Source organism: Notolepis coatsorum (genome assembly GCF_963971535.1).
Source record: "Notolepis coatsorum genome assembly, chromosome: 7".
Classification (NCBI taxonomy): domain Eukaryota; kingdom Metazoa; phylum Chordata; class Actinopteri; order Aulopiformes; family Paralepididae; genus Notolepis; species Notolepis coatsorum.
The window spans coordinates 25,838,033-25,857,789 of NC_140171.1; the positions used below are offsets into that span (position 1 = coordinate 25,838,033).

At 41.6% G+C, this 19,757-nt stretch overlaps 1 protein-coding gene across 1 annotated transcript in view; it reads right to left on the reverse strand.

Annotated features, from left to right (window-relative positions):
* The window catches only part of tacr3a (tachykinin receptor 3a), a gene marked incomplete at both ends in the record, with an annotated part of 155,511 nt that overhangs the window by 3,104 nt on the left and 132,650 nt on the right, over nucleotides 1–19,757 (reverse strand). Inside the window, one exon of the mRNA XM_084318215.1 lies at nucleotides 7,077–7,273. Coding sequence (XP_084174341.1) covers nucleotides 7,077–7,273 — 197 coding nt within the window. The remainder of the gene's footprint in view (nucleotides 1–7,076; nucleotides 7,274–19,757) is intronic.

Below are 19,757 nucleotides of genomic sequence, written 5' to 3' on the forward strand. Positions count from 1 at the left end.
GTCTTAAATGTGTATTTTCAGAAAAGCGAATAAAAAAGAAATGTATCTGCAAACTGGGTGAGAACTTTACTTTTTTCAACACATTTCTTGAAACTGAGATAATAACTTGAAATTGCAGGACACTTTTCTTTTCATGGTAATTAATTTAGCTTGTTTTGAGAAAATCCTTTATACAAGTTCATCTGTATCCGATTAAATGAAATGATTTCACCCCATTGGCAGACATCATTTTTTGTCATTATCATGTTTTAAGAAAATCTAATTGAATACAAGATCAAATGACTTGTCCATTGCTTGTAAATTACTTGGTTAAATTATGTGTCGAGGTAGAGATCGTTTTCTTTTATTCCTGACATGTTACATGTGGCTCTTCCCATCAGATTTTAGTACTGGGGAAATGTACCCCAGTACATCCGACCCCAGTGCGAGTGTGTTCCCTTCTTCAGAGGGAACCATATCGTTGCCTACTCTTCTCCTCAAGTGATGTTAGGCAGATGGAAAAATGCGTCAGCTTTTAAATAGGATCGACCCATTTTTAAATGATTTGCCAAGTGATGTGCACTTGGTCAGGTTGTTTTCCAACATGAGAGTGCTACACATAAGACCTGCGGTACTTTGAAGTAATTGCTTTGGACCCACTCCTAATTGCATGCGGAGACGCACGCTCACCACTGCAGCAGAGGACTGAGGGTACTTGAGGGAGCGTGTATTCAGAGTGTAAATGGTATTATTGGTGAGCTATACTGGCTGAGTGACGCCATGGATAATTGTCTTTCGAGGCTCAGATTTTACACCATATAAAACACCTTGCACCTTGATTTACACTGCCTACTTACATGCCGAATAAAGACCTCTAAAGAGGTCCTGCATTATATTATTATATTATACATCTATCCACAGCTCCGACTGTGCGTACATGGCACCAAGCGGTAGAATAGGAAAACGGCAACAGACGGAATAAGCTTTGATGCATTCGAGTTTCAACAGCGACGTGTTCGGTGTGACTCATAATGAATTATAGTTAATTGTAGAATAGAGATATGAGTGTAATTATTGTCAAACCCTATAAATAGCATTTGGAATAGGTCTTTCCGAATTAATGCAGCATGGTTGATCTTGGGTTATTGGAATACTTCTCACGGGGTGCGCTCCGCGGGGAGCGTGCGAGATAGGGCAGTCTATTTGCAGAGAGAACATAATATTAAGTAGAGTCCGCTACCCGAGACACATTCTCCTTGATTTGTACCAATATAGTCAAGTTAGACCGCGCTCACAAGTTCTCACACTGGGTGCTGTAATCCCATAAAGTTCAGTATATCAAAAAGCAGGGTAGCCGGACCAGCACTCACAGGTTTTTTAATGGCAGCCTGAATAAAAAGCAGACATGTTTCGGACAATGTCCTTCTTCTTGATTTGTACCGCAATTTGGGATCCAAATTGGAGCGTGGAACAAAGCGCACAAATTCCATCCCCGAGAGCCATTCAGAGTGCAGTTGGCCTGCTGAAAGTTTGGTGGCTGTGCTTGGCAGACGCACAACACCCACATCCAAATGCCGCAGCATTCAGTACAGCAGTTTTAAGTAAGTCTCCCCTGGCAAGGTCTTAATCTAACTTTAAAAAACCAAAACGACAAAAGACGTTTATTTACCAGTATGATTATCACAATGACTCAAACGCAAGCGCAAAATAGTGGAGTTTTTATTCTCCATTGGGTTGCACGGGCAGCAATTTGCTTCAGTGACTCAGTGACCTAGGCATTCTCAATGCGATTCCCAATGTTAACCCCGAGTCAGTGAGCCTGTAATGAATAGAAATATTTAATAAAATAAATAAGTTAATAACGATCAAATAACGTATACGTGGTTGGCGTTCAACGGTTGTCATACAAACACGTATATAATCGTTGTCGGCGTCCAATGAGTTAAACATAAATTACCATTTCAAAGGGAGTTTATTTACTTTGTGACACAATAGCCAAACAAATGCACTAGCCATCAATATCTTATGCCAAATGATTAGGGCCTATTAAACTTTTCTTTTTCATTTTAATAACTGTATTTATCAATATCGTCTGCACCTTCCGAGTCCGAATGCAGTCAATGCTCGAGTCCAAGTCCAAGTCTGAGTCAGCAGTGCTCAAGTCCAAGTCGAGTCACGAGTCCTGAAAATCAGTCCAGGGCCCTCATTTATCAATGCTGAGTACGCACAGATATGTGTGTAAACCGTGCGTACGATAATTTCTAAGCAAAGTGTGGGATTTATCAATATGAACGTGTGCTTGAGATTGTGCATTTCAGGAAGAGCTTCTTTCCCTCAGATGTCATCTCCCTGAACTCTGTGCCACCTCTTGACATCCATTTAAATTGTATCTAATCTAATCTAGAGGTTAGTAAAGCTAGCTTGTGAGCAGAAGGTTATCGGTTCCCCAGGGCTCAATTCTCGGGCCAATTTTATTTGTGTTCTATCTGCTCCCCTTAGGGCCTATACTCCGAAAGCATGGCGTCTCCTTTCACTGCTACGCAGATGACAGTCAGATTTACATGCCATTAAAAAGAAACAATAGCAACCCGGTAAAACCATTATTAGCATGACCAGCCACGAGTTAACTCGTGTTTCGATTCCACCCGTTGAGGACCAGAGCCACGAGTTAACTCGTGTCGAGTTGTTATTGTTTTATTCCATATTAAAAACGCTATTAACGTCTGCGATCGACTTGCAGGACCTACCCACATATTTGATTTTCGAAACATGCAATACCGGCCAGATCCGCTTAGGGGCGGCATCGCTCCACTGCAGTATCATTGAGGGCGATTGAAAAAAAAAATCTTTTTACTGTCTGTGGGCGTTTCATATGAGCCTCGGTTCCAAACGAACACCCTCCATCTTTGATCCCGTTACCGAACGCATATTTCAGCCTGGAATAATGGGATTTATGATTAGCCAATGGACATATCGATCTACCAGATTCCGATGACTAATGACGAAATGCTGCCGGCGATCACATGGCCTGACGGTAGGATACTATTCACCCAAATTACAGCTGGATTGGACATTGTTTTAAAACGCAACGTGATCGATCAGTGAAAATGGTATATTGAACGCACACTGTATTGCTAATCAATAATAGTAATCGGCGTTCCCCGCCGCCCCCATTTCATCCATAGATGCTCTGTAATAGTCCGAATGCTACGCAGTTTGTTTTATTTCATTTGTATATTTACAGCAGAAATGGCGTTTGATATAACGTGACTAGCATTTAGCCTATTATCTAGCTCCCCAGAAAAAAGACTAGGCGAAAACTGCAATAAACCTTATATTCACGGCACTATAAAATTACAACCAACCGATGGATTTTTATTTTCTTTAAGCCATTATGAAGGCACGGTTTATGCACTCAAGTGACAATGAGAATGGACAGATAGCAATACTATAAAGTATATATATAGTTGTTAGAAAGTACATCGGTTTGTTGACAACGCTCGGTCCTCTGGCCTATAAATCGGCGCGACACGCTGGTCGTCAATGTGTTAAGGCATGGCTGGCACTAAATTGTCTATGTCTCAATGACAGTAAAACAGAGGTCATGTGTCTCCTCCAGGTGACTTGGGCCCTCTTGGGCTTTTTGTGAAGCCAACTGTCACCAACCTAGGGGTGAAGTTTGATTGTGACCTAAAATTGGACAAGCAGATCAACGCTGTGGTGGGAAACAGTTTTTTCCAACTCAGGAGGCTCTCCAAGGTCAAAATATTTTTCCCCCGTTCTGTTTTCGAAACTGTAATCCACACTTTTATGACCTCTCGCCTTGATTACTGCAATGCCCTATATGTTGGCGTCAGTCAGGCCTCCCTCTCTCGTTTGCAGCTAGTTCAGAATGCCGCTGCCCGTCTACTGACGGGAACACGAAAGCGGGAGCACATTTCCCCTGTGCTGGCTGCCCTCCACTGGCTTCCTGTACGTTTTAGAATTGATTTTAAGGTTTTACTGTTTGCTTTTAAATGTTTGAACGGCTTGGCACGGGGTACCTCTCGGACCTGCTGGAACCCTATGTTCCCCCAAGGTCCCTCAGGTCCTCTGACCAGCTCCTCTTGGCCGTTCCAAAGTCCAGGCTGAAGCTTAGGGGGGACCGTGCTTTCGCTGTGGCAGCCCCAAAGCTCTGGAATGAGCTGCCACTGCATGTTAGGCAGGCCCCCACTCTGCAGGTGTTCAAATCACACCTCAAGACACATCTATTTGCTCTGGCTTTCGGTGTTTTAAAGATAAATTTTTTGGCGTTTTATCGATGTATTGCTACTGGGCAGTCCAGTAGAGAGAGACAGAGGAGGAATTCGGAGACAGAGTGGGGGGAAGACATTCGGCAAATAACGACGGGTTCGGGAGTCGAACCCGGGTCGGCCGTGTCACGGCTGAGCACGCTATGTGATTCGCCACTGGGGCGCCCCGGCTTTCGGTGTTTTAAACAGTTTTTGAGAGACCTGCCTTTTTAAGTGACATAATTGTACTTGTTTTTATTGTGTGCTTTCATTAAATTTTTTATGTTTTTATGTTTTATCTTACGTTGTGGACTTGTACAGCACTTTGGTCAACTTTGTTGTTTTTAAATGTGCTTTATAAATAAAGTGGATTGGATTGGATTGGTTCAAATCCTTAGACTGGCTCGAAAATAACCGGATGTGGTGGGAGTGTAACGTTTGGGGTTTTGCTCTCCTCAGGGAGCAAAGCCCTGGCCTAGCGTTACCTGGTGGTAATTGACCTGTCTATCTGCCCTGATTGCATTCATTGGCACCTGGTGTGTCTAGTTAAGGTGGCTTTATATGCTCTTCCTTGTTACTACTGAGGCTACGTTTAGACGGAGAGAGTCTGAACAGAAACCGCAAAAGTCGTCTTACGGTTTCACTTTTAATTTTGCGTTTAGACAAGCGTTTTGGGGTGGAATTCTCCGTGCAGACGAGGCTGTAACAACTCGAGACAACGGAGCCCCGCTGTCACACGATTGGCGCATATGTCACATGACGTGCTGTGAAGACCCGCCCTACTCTGCCTCTGATTCGCAGACTGTGGGTGGGGAATGTGATTGGACTAAAGCAGAGTCACTCACAGACAGTGGGTCCAGTCACGCCGCGGGACAGATTCTTGTGTATTTTAAAGTACTGCCAATGTAGCCTTCAGGTGATCGCCATGGATAGAATCAGACATGCTTTATTTACGCTTCTAGGCTACTGGCGCATGCCTGTGATGTAAGCAGTACACGCGACGAGAGCCTTGACAACCCTTTCGTCATCGTTTTATGCCGTTTGACAGTTTAGATGAGAGCGCAAAGGTTTATCGTTTCTAGGAATTCCACCCTGGAAGGTGGTCTCACTTTTTTACGGTTTCACCCCGTAAAAACGCCGTTTCCGTAAAACGAAAGGCACATCCGAATTTTTTTTTGGCGGATTCACCTGCTAGCGTTTCCGTCTAAACGGGGCCTGAGATTGTCGGTCGATCGCCAGACTACCCGTGAGTACACCATTGTGTTTGTGAGTAAATCTTATCGCTCGTTGCCATAGGAGAAGTGCAATCGTTTCTATTTCTCGCTATAATGTCGCTTTGATTGTTGTGCCAATCCATTATGTAATATATTATCGCTGTGTGTATATGCCGCATCGTCGTCGACATATATTCTTGTATCGTGCCTTTTGGAGACTTGATTTCTCCCCTTTGTTTTCCCTCTTTTTGGAGACAAGTACTCTCCCCTTTTGTTTGTTCGCCTCTCGTCTGTCCGTTCTGCACTGCACCTGGGTCCAATACACCTATCAAACCATAACGGGGAGGGAATAAGTAACACCCTCTCGCCCCTGTAACAACTACTGTTGGTGTGCCCTTGAGCAAGGCACTGAACCACCTACTGTAGACCTGCTCAGTGGCCAACAGAAAGGACTGTGGTGGCACTGGGCAGCTCCCAGGTGTGAGTGGAACGGTGTGTGTGTGTGTGTGTGTGTGTGTGAAGCAGGACGTTCTCAGCCAGGCTTCCATGGATGAATAAAGGTTAAAGGGGAGGGATGGAATGGGAGGTTTTTCTGCCGCTTCGCTTAAAAATGCATCGACCATATTCACGTGGTGGCCATTTTGCTCTTATGTCTCATTCTTTCCACCTGCAATCTGAGCATGACATAAGAGCAAAATGGCCACCGTATGAATATGGCCCATTCTTAGCTTCTATCTCCCCGTAGAATTCAATAAGACACCTCTAAAGTATGTTCATTAATGCGAAAAAGAGTTCTCCAGTAGCATCACCATGACACCCATGCCGATTTGGAATCTACAGCCCCCCCCCCCCCCCCCCCCCTCCCCTTTAATTGAAATGCAAAACACTGGGTAACTGAGGTATGCAGCAGAGGACGTGGGACTGATGTATTCATCCCTCTCCCGACCGCACCTGCTTCGAGTACATCTGGTGCACTGCTCGCCCCCGCGGTTTAACAAAAGAGAAGTTTCAACTCACTCGCTCAACTCAACCATCGTCATAATAACATGCATTTAATTAAACTAAAGGATTTATCTTCAAACAAGCTCCAGTCAATATAATATAGTAATTTCAAGGCGACAAATTTACTGCAAAAAAAAATAAAAATGCTAAACTTTATTCCTATATGAGCCTTCTGAAAAATCCATAGTTTACCGCTTGTTCCGAGTGTGCATTTGGGACGAGAGAGGATACGTTAGAGGGGAATAGAGAGAGGGACACTGTGTTACCCCTTCTATTCACACTGCAAGTATTCCCCCTTCCTTGGCATAGCCTTATAAGAATGCCCCTATCTTACGCTTCTTTTCACATCTCGTGTTTGCTGTCATAATGCTGTCGTTTAAGCTGCGCACGGAGAGAGACGAATGGCGCCCTCTTTATTGACATAATTAGCGAATAGCGAATGGAAAAACATTCGCCTGCCCACCCGTGGCCCTAACCGCTTTGACCGTGCCGCATATTTTTCCCGACAGGACCCGTGAGAGTTCCGCGGTATATACCGTGCCGTATCTGACTTTTTGGTTATCGAGAGCGTTGTCTGATCTAACCATTTAGCTTTGTCATTTCTACCCACCTGCTGTTGAGGCAGCAGTAGATGATAGGGTTGTACATGGTGGAGCTCATCGCCAGCCACATCACCGACAGGTAGACCTGCTGGATGTACTTCCACTTGCTCACTTGCTTGTTGATGCCGGTCACGATGAAGTAGACATGATAGGGAAGCCAGCAGAGGGCAAAGGTCACCACCACAATGATCATCATCTTCACTACCTGGCAGGAGACAGAGGGGAAGGAAGAAGAGAAACATTAGAATCACGTTTTAATGTGTGGTGGAACCGGAGAGGTTCATTATGCGGGTGATCAAATCTTCTTGGTTGGTACGATTTATTGTTAAAACATGGTTAATCAAATACAAGGTTAGGTTAGGGTTTCGGTAGAGGACTTGATGTTCTCTGGCCAGGAGAATGAGACAAGCACCCCCTCTCTCTGTGGGGTCACCTTATAAGCTATCTGGGAGGAAAGGGGGCGGGGGAGGGATAACCAGGTGAGGGAAGGAGGGTACAGGGGGGAGGGATGACCAGGTGAGGGGTGAGGGAAGGAGGGTACAGGGAGGAGGGAGGTGTTAACAAAAGGCCTTGAAAGGAAATTCCACAATAGCGAAGCACGGGACAGGAGTACGAGCAGCGGTGTTACGTTATCTTGCTTGTTATTATTGGTAGGCTGCCTTTTAAACCCACTATCGTCCACGGTGGAAAGACCTTTTGCATCCAGGAAGCAAAGCATTGGTGCTAGTATAATAACACTCCCATCAGCGCCATCTCACAGGCTGGCCAAAGACGTCACAGGATAGGCATCACGACACATGTTATGAGTGTTCACGTAATTGGGAGAAGCAAGTCGAATACAGTATTGAAGCAGGTAGCCCAGAAATGGCCAAAAGGCATAAGCGTTTTATTCCTATCTCGTGTGGAGAGAGTAAATACAGTTGTCCTCGTTTATCAAGTATCGCCCAATTATAATAAATAGCCACTAGTAAGGTCAATCTCATGTCTTGCCCGAAGGCACGTGTGTTGGACAGATGGTTCTCCGCTTGTCATGTAAACACAGAATGACAGAATAAGTCTTTGCTCATTACCTCAGTTATTGGAGCCGCCCCCCCCCCCCGAGACACTTTCATTAATGCTTTTATTCAGTCTGATATGTTTAATCTCACGTAAATTAAGACAAAATAGCCCTGTCTATTGTTGTACAACCCCGATAAACAAGAACTCGCCTAACAGATGCTACTGGAGCACTTAGGGACCGATGACAAGTGCACTTCTTGCTGTGAGGAATCCTAAGTAGAGCACTTACTTATTTGCCAATGCTCTGCTCCACAACGAGCAGAGATGATGTATGTCTAGAAATCTGCATAGAAATTGGCCTATTCAGTCCTTCTGATTGGGAACCAAAATGCAACCACTGGAATTCATTAGAGGGTGCTTGTCATAGTGGCCTACTAACCATAATGTATACAATCAGTAGGCCTACCTACTATATATTGGTAGCAAATGCACGCCTTATGTGAAAAATATATACATATACAAACTCAACCACATTCATTTGACATTGCCGGTTGGTTAATTTCATTGTCCATTAATGTCCAAGATTATAAGCTTTCAAGGTGGACAACTCATTAGAATCCAGGAAAAAGATTTTGTATACCAATGTTTAAACCGTATTTAGGTTCAATATGCAGAAAAGGGTCTACTGTTAGTACGAGGGTAAAGATGGAATATGACAGGTGTGTTCTGTCAAAAAGAAAAATGTATACTTGTTGTAACTGAGGGGTACAATTCCCTGACTGTATTGAATAAGTATGGTATCATTAAACCACTACTGAGTTATGTACATTACTACTGGCCATACAGTACACATGTATATGTGATGAACACCCACACAATAACACGGCTTAACAAAGAAAGTCCTGTTTGTAATATTTATTAGAAGAGCATCAATATTATCTTACAGTATTGAGAATTAGAGTCGCGCTTGTAAGGCGAAGAATGTGCATGAATAGGTCAAGAGCGTAAGTCCATGAGCATATTACGATGGATATAATTAATACCACCTGTAGCATAAGAATTATATAAGGCACACTTGTAGGTCAGCTGGAGATACTAAGGGGGTTCCCTCCGGTTGTAAGCCAGCAGGGGAGAGGAATGTTCGGGAGCAAAAGTCTGGATCAACGAGGAATCAATAAGCTCCAGCTACGGGAGGCGGTACATATACTCCCCTCGATCGGCAGACAAAAGCAGCAACTCTAATCCAAGTATGCGGGACAGCTTGGATGAAAGCCAGCCAGCCTCTTCCTAGAGACGGGCTCGAGTGATGCTCCTCACGGGTAAATCCCACACAGCAGCGGGGTAGACGGTTCTCTGCTCCAGCAGCCACGGTACCAAAGCAATAATAATCCAGCCGGAAAAGGCTCTGCATTCACCGGTGTAGATTCTCCTGTGCACGGTACTTCACATTTAACTAGGTCGAACTTGACGTTATTTCACTAAGCTCTGACACTTTTACTATCCTATTCGCGCGCGGTTCTAAGTGCTCTATTTAGATGCAAGGTTGCTCACTTCACTTGGTCGTTGACTCGTGATGAAGGCTTTACTAGTAAGGAACGAACGATACGTTGAACGAACGTTTTAGGATAAGACAAGACTACTGCTGTATCCACCTGCAACGTATTTATACGTAAGGTGAATAATCTAGTGCCAGCCTTATTTCTGTCTCGTATTACTGCGCAAACCTGAGCATGTTGAGACATGTCTTAGCGGTGACTTTGAACTAGACATTGGGGGTATGGCCGTGGCGCCTAGGGGGGTCGCTGTCCAATAGGAGAACGAATATTATGGTCTGGCCTGTACCTAGGTAAAGGGATATTCCGTGTATATGTACAAAGAATATACAAGGGACATCAGACGATATACAAATATTATACATGGGATCTCAAGCAATAAATATATATATTCGGTTTAATCTGACCCTTTGTAACACTTGTTATGGTATTTGTTATTTAATTTGATACATTTAATTTGATAAATTTTATCTTACACGTTATTTCTCACATTTGCACTCTCCTAATTAACCCCTAATTGCTCCCGATGAGCAGGTTGGCACCTTGCATAGCTTCCTCTGCCATCGGTGTGTGAATGTGTGAGTGAATGGGTGAATGTGAGGAACAAAATTGTAAAGTGCTTTGGATAAAAGTGCTATATAAATGCACCATTTACCATTCCTATGTACTGTTTAAACTTAAAAAAAAAATTAAAAAAAATTTATATTATATTTTTATGAAAGGTCTGTGTTGTAAGACGGCGACAAGAGAGACAGAGAGAAAATTAGATGCAATAAGGGTTGGCGAGATCGATTCAAACCTGCAGTGTGGAAAGTATGTGGTACTCTTGCTGAGCCACATGCCAAGCTCGACATAACCTGAGCCTCTGAGAGCTCTTCGTTCTACTGTACATTCTGGGATTCCATGCATGGAATTCTGGTCCTGGCAAAAACATACCGCTAATCAAGTGAACTTGGACTGCAAAACATCACACAGACGGTTGCGACTGTACAGTAATACCAATTGAGAAACGTGGATGGAACTTTTTGTACACGATTTCCAATTTAATTTTGTTTCATTTCAAAACTTTATTTAAACTCGTGAGACAATGGGGTTATGTTATCCTCATTTACAGTGACGATAAACATACAAAACAAATAGGCAGTTATCAGCAAATTCATACACATAGGCTCAACAAAATAAGAAACAATCAAATCGGTTAAGTCGACACACAGTGGTCAGAGATCATACTTTCAAATTCAGCAAGAGAAGGTAGAATCTCAAACTTCAGAGTCAGTTGGAGGGCATTCCAGGTGTTGGAAGCATCAAAGGAAAAAAGCAGTTTTTCCTAGTTCAGAGCAAACCTGAGGAACCCTCAGAACCTGTTACGTTGGACCAAGGTGCAGTACAGAACAGATACGACGAGAGACAGATGTTGATTTTCAAATAAAGCACTACAGTACGTCTTTAATTCGAGTAGTTGAATGAACACGCACACAATGGGGGATAAACAAAAGGGGAGAAATCTCTGTCTCCAAAACACGCAGAATATGATTCACAATACATAGGATACTCGACACAATAATCGGGGAAAACAAAGGGGAGAAAGCAAGGTCTCCAAAACACGCTGAATGGTAATTACGTCAAAGGACGGGGCTGCATATACACATAATAATATAATCTCTCAACAACGAAATTCAATTGGCAATTAGAGTGACACAGGGATTCAAACACATCGCAAACAAACTTATCCTCCGTGGCAAGGAGCGATAAGGCTAAACATGTAGGTATGCTCACGGACAGTTTCACTGATCGACTGACACAGGAGAGAATATAAGGAGACATTTAATGAGTCACACCAGGTACAAATTAGTGTAATTAGGACTGGACAGGGTAATTACCCACCAGGTAATGCTAGAGGTTTGCTCCCTGAGGAGAGCGAACCCCAAACGTTACAAGAACCAGTCATTTGAACGTGTAAAATAGGTTCCAAGATTCCATTCTAACAGTATTGTAAATGTATGGGTGAAACCTAGCCTATAAAAAAAATATACAGCCAGCCCCATTTACCTTTTCAGGAAAAGGACAATTCATTTCCGAAGAGAGACATTCCATGGCATGAGTGCTTATATCCACAGAATAGGAAGTGGTGTCTTACATTGCTTAGCAACTGGAAACTTGTTGGTGGAGGATCACAATGAAGCTTTGGTCTTGGTTTATCTAATGCTTTCTCTGTTTGAATAATAATTTATTTGGTCTCTGACAGCATTTGATGATGCTTATATCCACAGAATAGGACGTGGTGTCTTACATTGCTTTTCAAAATTTCAAAATGTTTCCTAATCAACATGTGGCCCTTTCTCTGGTCACTTGGGCATGCTTTTAAGCCAAAGCTTTTATCCCAAAACTCAACAGAATAAAAGACTATTGAACATGGGTGAGTTAATTTGCAGTCGCTCATGTGGAATGTGCTTAGACAAGATTTAAATTCCACAAAAATACTGTCTCCCTCCTTTCTGAGTTCCTAACACACACACACACACACACACACACACACGCCATGTTTTCTATGCAAAATATTCTTCTTCAAAGTAACTAGTAACTGATGGGTTCAGATGAATCTTGTGGAGAAAAAAGTACAATATTTCCTTTGAAATGTAGTGGAGTAAAAGTAGAAGTTCCCCTAAAATGAAAATACTCACGTAAAGTACAAGTAGCTCGAAAAGGTACTTAAGTGCAGTACTTGAGTAAAAATACCCTCATGGGTCGTCCTCAGAACCGGGACAATGGAACACGGCAGGGCTGGAATGTGGAGACAACACAGGCATTACCCGTGCCCTCCAGAAACATAAACAAGAAACCCTGGCACCCTTCTTGGTTCTAGCGCGAGGCTGGAGGAAGTTTACGGTACGACGAAAGCCTCGGAGTAAACTATATTCCCAGCAGTTTCAATAAAACGGGTCTGTATCTACAGCGTGGTTCCACACTGTGCTGAGGCTCACTAGCCAACTGTCACTGGCTGCCAAAACAGTGTTAAAACCATACATCAAGACGGCTGGGTGACAAAGAACACCGTTAACTGAAGAGGGACGACTCGGACGGGAATGACTCTCTCCTTCTTCTTCTCTCAAGAGGAAAAATGAATGTGGAGAGATTAACAAATCAAACTGGCCAGATTGAATGTGGTTCTAATCTAGAGCATCAATTCTTTGAATGCTTTTCTTTTTCATTTTAAGAATGTTGGAACCCCTAATGGTGTCGTTGATAGAGTCCTTTCTCAGCACAATCCATTAAAGGGGCACTTCACCCAAAAAAACAATGCCGATCTTTTTTTGGCACATAATCTCACACACGCATCCAAAAACTTTAATCAGTTTTGCACACATTTCATTTAGTTTGACAGTTAACACATTGAGTGCCACGGCCCCTCCGGGAAATTAGGTCTAGATTGCCACCGCTTTAATCAATGGGAGGACAGGGATATTTGCGAATGCTTAAACTATATCTTAAATTATGGCTATGGGTCTAATACACCCGTCGCTTATCAATGACTTGCTTGCAGTCAACATGTACGAAACGGATTGTTTTTTCATCTGTACATTTCAGTTTTATACCGTTTTGAATACGAGTATAGTTTTGGAGATTTCTAGTAATTCCAGAGAAAGACACGATAATAGCCCTTTAGTGGAATACACAAAACACGTTCAAATTTTTCGGCTGATTTATGAATAGTTTTCAAATAAACGCTAGATTATCGATAGTATATGTGTCCTCATGCACGAAGAGAAGCGGGGTCTGAAAAATCGCTTCTCCGTACTTTGGTCGGTGCGAACCTTACACACACACGCGCTCCGATGGCGGAGAAAGGAACATCTGATTACCCCAAGATTTGTAACATAAAGGCCTTACCTCACATCTGATGTCATGCAAAAAGATTAATCCAATTCCTGATCGCCATTCCAAATATCGATTGCGTCCATTGATCCAACGTTATAGTCCAAAACACATAATCCACGATGCTGCCAGTCCCCCCAGTCAATGCAATAGTATCCAGCTGCATGCCCGAGAAGTAAAACCTGGACCGGACTTATTTTTTTGATGCACAGTCCCAGCCAATCCAATCCAATGATGTGCAATACCATCCAGGAGACGATAGGCGGCGGTATTTGCCCTTTGCGAGCTCAGACCCATTCCCAATGATAACGTCTGGCTGGATGGATGAAAAATTAATGGATATCACTAATAAAAGAAAATCGATTAAAACCCGACTATACTCGTGATTGGCACTCAAGCGATGGCGAGTTAACCCGACTATACTCGTGGTTGGCACTGAATGGGTTAAGAGGGTAAATGAGTTTGAATATGGCCACCAGTGATGTCATCGGGGACACTGCATGTTAATTTGCAGCTCCATGAAATGATGTAAGATAAGACAAGATAAGATATTCCTTTATTGATCCCCTTGGGGAAATTCAGGCATCATAGTAGCATGGGGGAGGGGAGGTGCAGGTAGTATAAACAAGCAGTGTAAACAATATAACAAATCAATATAATTAACTAACTGAAATATACAGTATTCACATAAGGTGCAGTATGCATAAGGTAGTATTATTGTCCTTTTTAGGTTTCTAGTAGTTGTAGTTGGATGTCTGGCAGCAATCCCTGCCCACTGTTGTGGAGCCTGATGGCCGCTGGTATGAAGGACTGGTCGAGGCGGTTAGTTGAGTGTCAGGGGGGTATGAGTCTGTGACTGAACATGCTTCTCATCTTGACTAGCTCGTCGTAGAGGGGGTGGGAGGGATTCTCCAGGATAGCAGCCATCCCCATCTCTGCCACCACCTCTAGTCTGATGAAATAATAGCAATACCTTGTCTTCAAGTTTCAAGTTTCTTTATTAGTTGTCATACAAAAATACAGAATACTTTTATATGAAATGCTTTTTTCTGTTTTGCTCCTGAGAGTGTGCTAGATAAAAATAGATGAGTATAAAATAGAAAGTCAAGAGTGAGAATGTAAACAAGTGTAAACAAAAGTGTTCAATATACACATATACAATACAATGCAGAGTAGAAAAAAAGTAACTGAGTTACAATACAATATACAGTACAATGCAGAAATGGTATGAGGTACAACTTAGGGTAAGGTGCAATGAGGTATGAGTTGTAGTGCAAATCTCTTTACCAATAAATATAAAGTGTGTTAAAGTGGGTGCTACAGTGAGTTGTTTATTTAAAGTGAATGTGTACGTGTGGATGTGTGTGCTGTGAGTGTATTTGATGGTTTGTTACATAGTGTTATTGTCATTGAGTCTTATAGGGACTGCTACCATATAATTTAATTGGGCTGTAATTAACACAACGGAAGGATTACATTTTTGTATTTGTATTTATTGGTTTAAAATACAGAGACAGTGCATATTAAGGAACATTTGACTGTAAATATGCCAGTTTAGCCAAGTTGGCTAATTTTCAACTGTAGTCTCTGGGGCAGGTGACATGAGCACAACAATAATTAAAACATAGTACAATAATTAAAACACAGTAGGAATCAATATAGGTTACAATACACTAAAATACATACAAATAAATACATTAAAATACAACCCCTCAGTTAAAAAACATAGTACAATAATTAAAACACAGTAGGAATCAGTATAGGTTACAATACACTAAAATACATACATTAAAATACAACCCCTCAGTTAAAATGGTCGCACACTTGACCATCTCTCAACCATGATTTTAAGTTAGTTTTAAATGAGATGTAACTTTGATACTCCCTGAGCCGTGTTGGCAGACTGTTCCAGGTGTGGGCTGCTCTCACGGAAAAGGCTGTCTGACTAAAAGCAGACCTCCTGTTTGGGACTACACAGTCCCCTCTGACTACAGACCTGGTATATCTATCAGCAGATGCTTTCTGTTTTATGAAAGTACAGAGGGGGGGAGGAGCCAAGCCATGTAGGATTTTATAGGTAAGGCAGGCATCTTTGAATTTGACAAGATTGTCCCAGCTCAGTAGGTTCTGGTTTGCTATGCTATAACAATGGTGGTGGCTGTTTGTTTTCCTGTCCAGAACTTTCACAGCCTGATGGTAAACTACCTGTACAGATCGTAATGTTGTACAGGAGGCTTGTGTCCAGCTAGTCAGACAGTATGTTAAGTGTGACATAATAATGGCATTAAAATACGGTGATGTGACCCTTCTTCATACTGGATACCTAGTTTGCCACAAAACTAATGTCAAGTCAATGGGGCCATGCTCAGGTCTTTCCAAGCACTGGAACCCACTCCACGATGCACCCAGAGTAGGCTAGGCATTTATTTATATGTATTCATCGTACATATTAGACCAGGGGTCAGCAACCTTTTTGACATGGAGTGCCCGTTTGAAATATAGTTGTAACTAGTGTGCCTCAACAATATTCCATGCATCGTAAATTTTTTCTCTCATAATCAGGTATTTTTAATGATAATTTTTACATTATTACATCATTATTGTTATTATTAACAATATTATTATGATGGTTGTATCAACCCTAAATCTGAGTTGGGGGGGGGGGGGGGGGAATGCAATGCAGACAAACAGCTGCATACAGTGCAACCATTTCACTCACATTTGCCCATTCATTTTTGGACACATCACACACCATCGGTGTGTGTACTGTACGTGTGCTGTCATAGCTCCACCTACAGGCCTAATGGAGAACACCAGGATGTGAATGGAGGGTGAATGTGAGGTATATCGTGTAAATAAGTTTTGATTGATCGCAAGACTACACTGTAAAAAAAATTATAATAATAAGTTACCAGAACTTAAAAATATTGAGTTCAGTTACTGTGCATTAAGGTTTTCAGTTTTCAATCCATAATAAGTTAACAGAAAAATAAGTACACAACCACATTATTTCAACCTAATAAAACTATGTTTATTGTCATTGTTTTAAGAACACAAGTTGACTTGGTAATACTCACATTTTGAGTAAAAAAAATTGCTTTTAACATGTGCAATGTTCAATGAAATTGAAAAATAAATAATAAAATCTGTTGATTAATCCCACTGGTCACAATGGTGACCGTAATAATGTTTTTGTTATAAGGCTCTGCAAATGTTACTGAATGATGTAGCAATGTATTTCCAGCTAAATTGAAATAATAAACAAATAAAGGGTCTCAATTAAATATGTGGTAGTAAAAAGAACCTGTGGGAGGATTTCAACAAGATACATTTGACAACAGTGCAAAATATTTCACTATAATATTTCAAAGCAAAAAAAAAAAAAAAAAAAAAATTATATATATTTTTTTACTGCTGCCCCCTGTGCCTATGCAAATGCCCCCGCATGCCTATGCAGGCACGCGTGCCTAGGGTTGCCTACCCCTGTATTAGACCATGTACAGAGTGTGCCAACATTGACTTTGCGTTCATTTGTGTCTAACTAGCCAGAGCTGCAAGTATCCAGTGTTGAAAACAGCATGAATTGAGCTATGAAAAGACAATGACAAAATCATTGTTATTAACTATAGGATATACTGCAGGGCTAGGGGTAAAAAAAATATCTGAACTTTTAATTGTGCTGCAAAGAGAAATCACACAATTTCTGCTTGGCTGACAAGCCATGGTAGTCCATCAATGTATGACAGTAATAAATTAGTCTGCTGAGCAATAATGGGTTGAGGGTTTTGTTTGAGCCCAACTATTAAATAAATGATGTTAGGTGCATGGAGCAGACCTTCTGCAGTCCTTGATGTGATTTTGTGAAATGGCAGCCTTGAGTAACTACGTACTCAAAATTCTCCACCATACTTGACCAGATAAGATACAAAAGTTAATTAAACACAACAGAAACTCGGAATGTTCGAATTAGAGTGCTTTGGGTGTCAAGCCTGTGTTTCTAAACTACCACAGAACCATGTAAAATCCACTCCACTATAAGTTTTAGATAAGTTTATGCAATGTCATGCTGACACGTTTAGTTTAACAACCACCTGCCAGAGCCAAAGGTCTACATTACATACTATTTTGTTAACTCTGAAATGATTGCTTATAATAGTATACCTGTAAACCAAAGTGCTCTTATCAAGTGTTGACACAGAGGTGCAAAAAGCATTTTTAAATAAAGGTCACTTCATTTGACCTTGTAGCGTAGCATCCCAGACGCGCAGACACGCTTACACCATCACACGTGTCCATGTTATCCATGTTCTATACCTATTTAAACATTTTTTTTATCAAGTTTATTTTTATTTTCAACCAACAAACAACAATCAACATCAGTAATAATAATAATAATAATAATAATAATAATAATAATAATAATAATAATAATAATAATAATAATAATAATAATAATAATAATAATAAATACCTACAGATACAAACTTGACTGAATATACAAAATACCAAATAAAAATAAAAACAACACAAAGACATTAGACATTGGACATTTCCTCCCCCTCTCCGCCTCCCCTCCTTCCCCCACTCCACCCAGCCAACTAGACTAAAAGCACCACTCCCCCCAACAACCAATCACTATTTTATATCAACATGGCAAATCTTCTTTCAAATATAAAGGTGTGATTCATTGAAAAGACTATCAAAATAATGCTAGGACATTTTCTTCTCTGAATGTTTAGGAGGGAGACAGACTAGCTTTTGATGTTTTCTGGAAGCACTGCTCCAAACCCAAGTTGTAGCTGTTCACACAGGGAATAAACCTGCCTTTGTCTGGATCAAACACAGTGGTTGTCTCCTCGTCCCTCCAGCAAGACAAGTCAGCTATTAACACTTTGAATGCCCAACCCGAGTTTTCTCGGGTTTACCCGAGAATGTATAACGAGAATATTCGTTTTTTCTCTTTTTTTTTAAATTAGCGATCTGAATTCATATTTCATCAACCGAGTCTACCATTGGTAAATCAGCCACCCCAGGCGCTCAGATGTGAAAAAGCTCCCCCTATCGTCTCCCAGATGGTAATTCACCCTTTTGGATTGGACTCAATGAAAAAGCATGAAAAAAAAAAAACCCGGACTCCACATTTTACTTCTCACGCATGTAACCGGAGTCGATCAGCTTCATGCTGGATTCTCAGGACAGCGTGGTTACTGTGTTTTACAGTACGTAGCATTGGATCAATAAAAGGATTGATTTTCGGAATGGCGATCAGGAATTGGAATAATCCATTTGGATACCATCTGATCTCAGGTAAGGAATCTATTTTACCAGTATTAGGATAATCAGACCTTTTTTCACGAGATATAAGCGTTTCCCCTATAATGTGATATGGCTGTTTGACTGTAAGAGTGATCAGGAACTGAGAGAATCGATTTTCAGCGCGCGGCACCAGCGTGCACACGTACACATATACTATCGATAATCTAGCGTTTATTTGAAAACGATTCATAAATAGGCCGAAAAATGACAACGTTCTAGATTATTACAGTAAAGGGAGATTATCATGGAATCTCTTATTTTTTCCGTGAAAACAAGGGCTTTTCAAAATGCTATCAAAACGGAAATGAACCGATAAAAAAACAATCCGCTTCGACAATGTTGACTGGAAATGGGTCATTGATAATGCGACGGGCAGATTAGACACATAACCATAATTTAAAACATAGATTAGGCGATATTAACGTTAACATTGGAGTGGTGCTGGGCATTCAAGCACTAAATGAGCGCCCCCTGCTGGGCACTGAAAGTGTTAAAGGGATTCAGCAGGCGCTACATTGGTGTCAGAAGTGGGATGGTGGACCGCAGGGCAATTGGGGTAAGTGTGTGCGCCCAGAGGCATGATGGAGCTAAGAGGGAGCTAGATTAGGCACCACACACGCACACACACACACACACACACACACACACACACACACACACACACACACACACACACACACACACACACACACACACACACACACACACACACACACACACACACACACACACACACAGGAAGAAGACAATTATGTGAATTCTTAAAATGGGTGGCATTCCCATTTTACCAAGTTGGATATGACAACCCTGTCATGACCAAGGCTTTTCAATATTTGAAATGGTAAGAAAACCCAGTTCCTGAATTGATTGTGAAAGTGAACAATATTCACAAACACACACACACTAGGGATGCACAAGTAATCATATTGCCTGCTCTTCTACATCAAA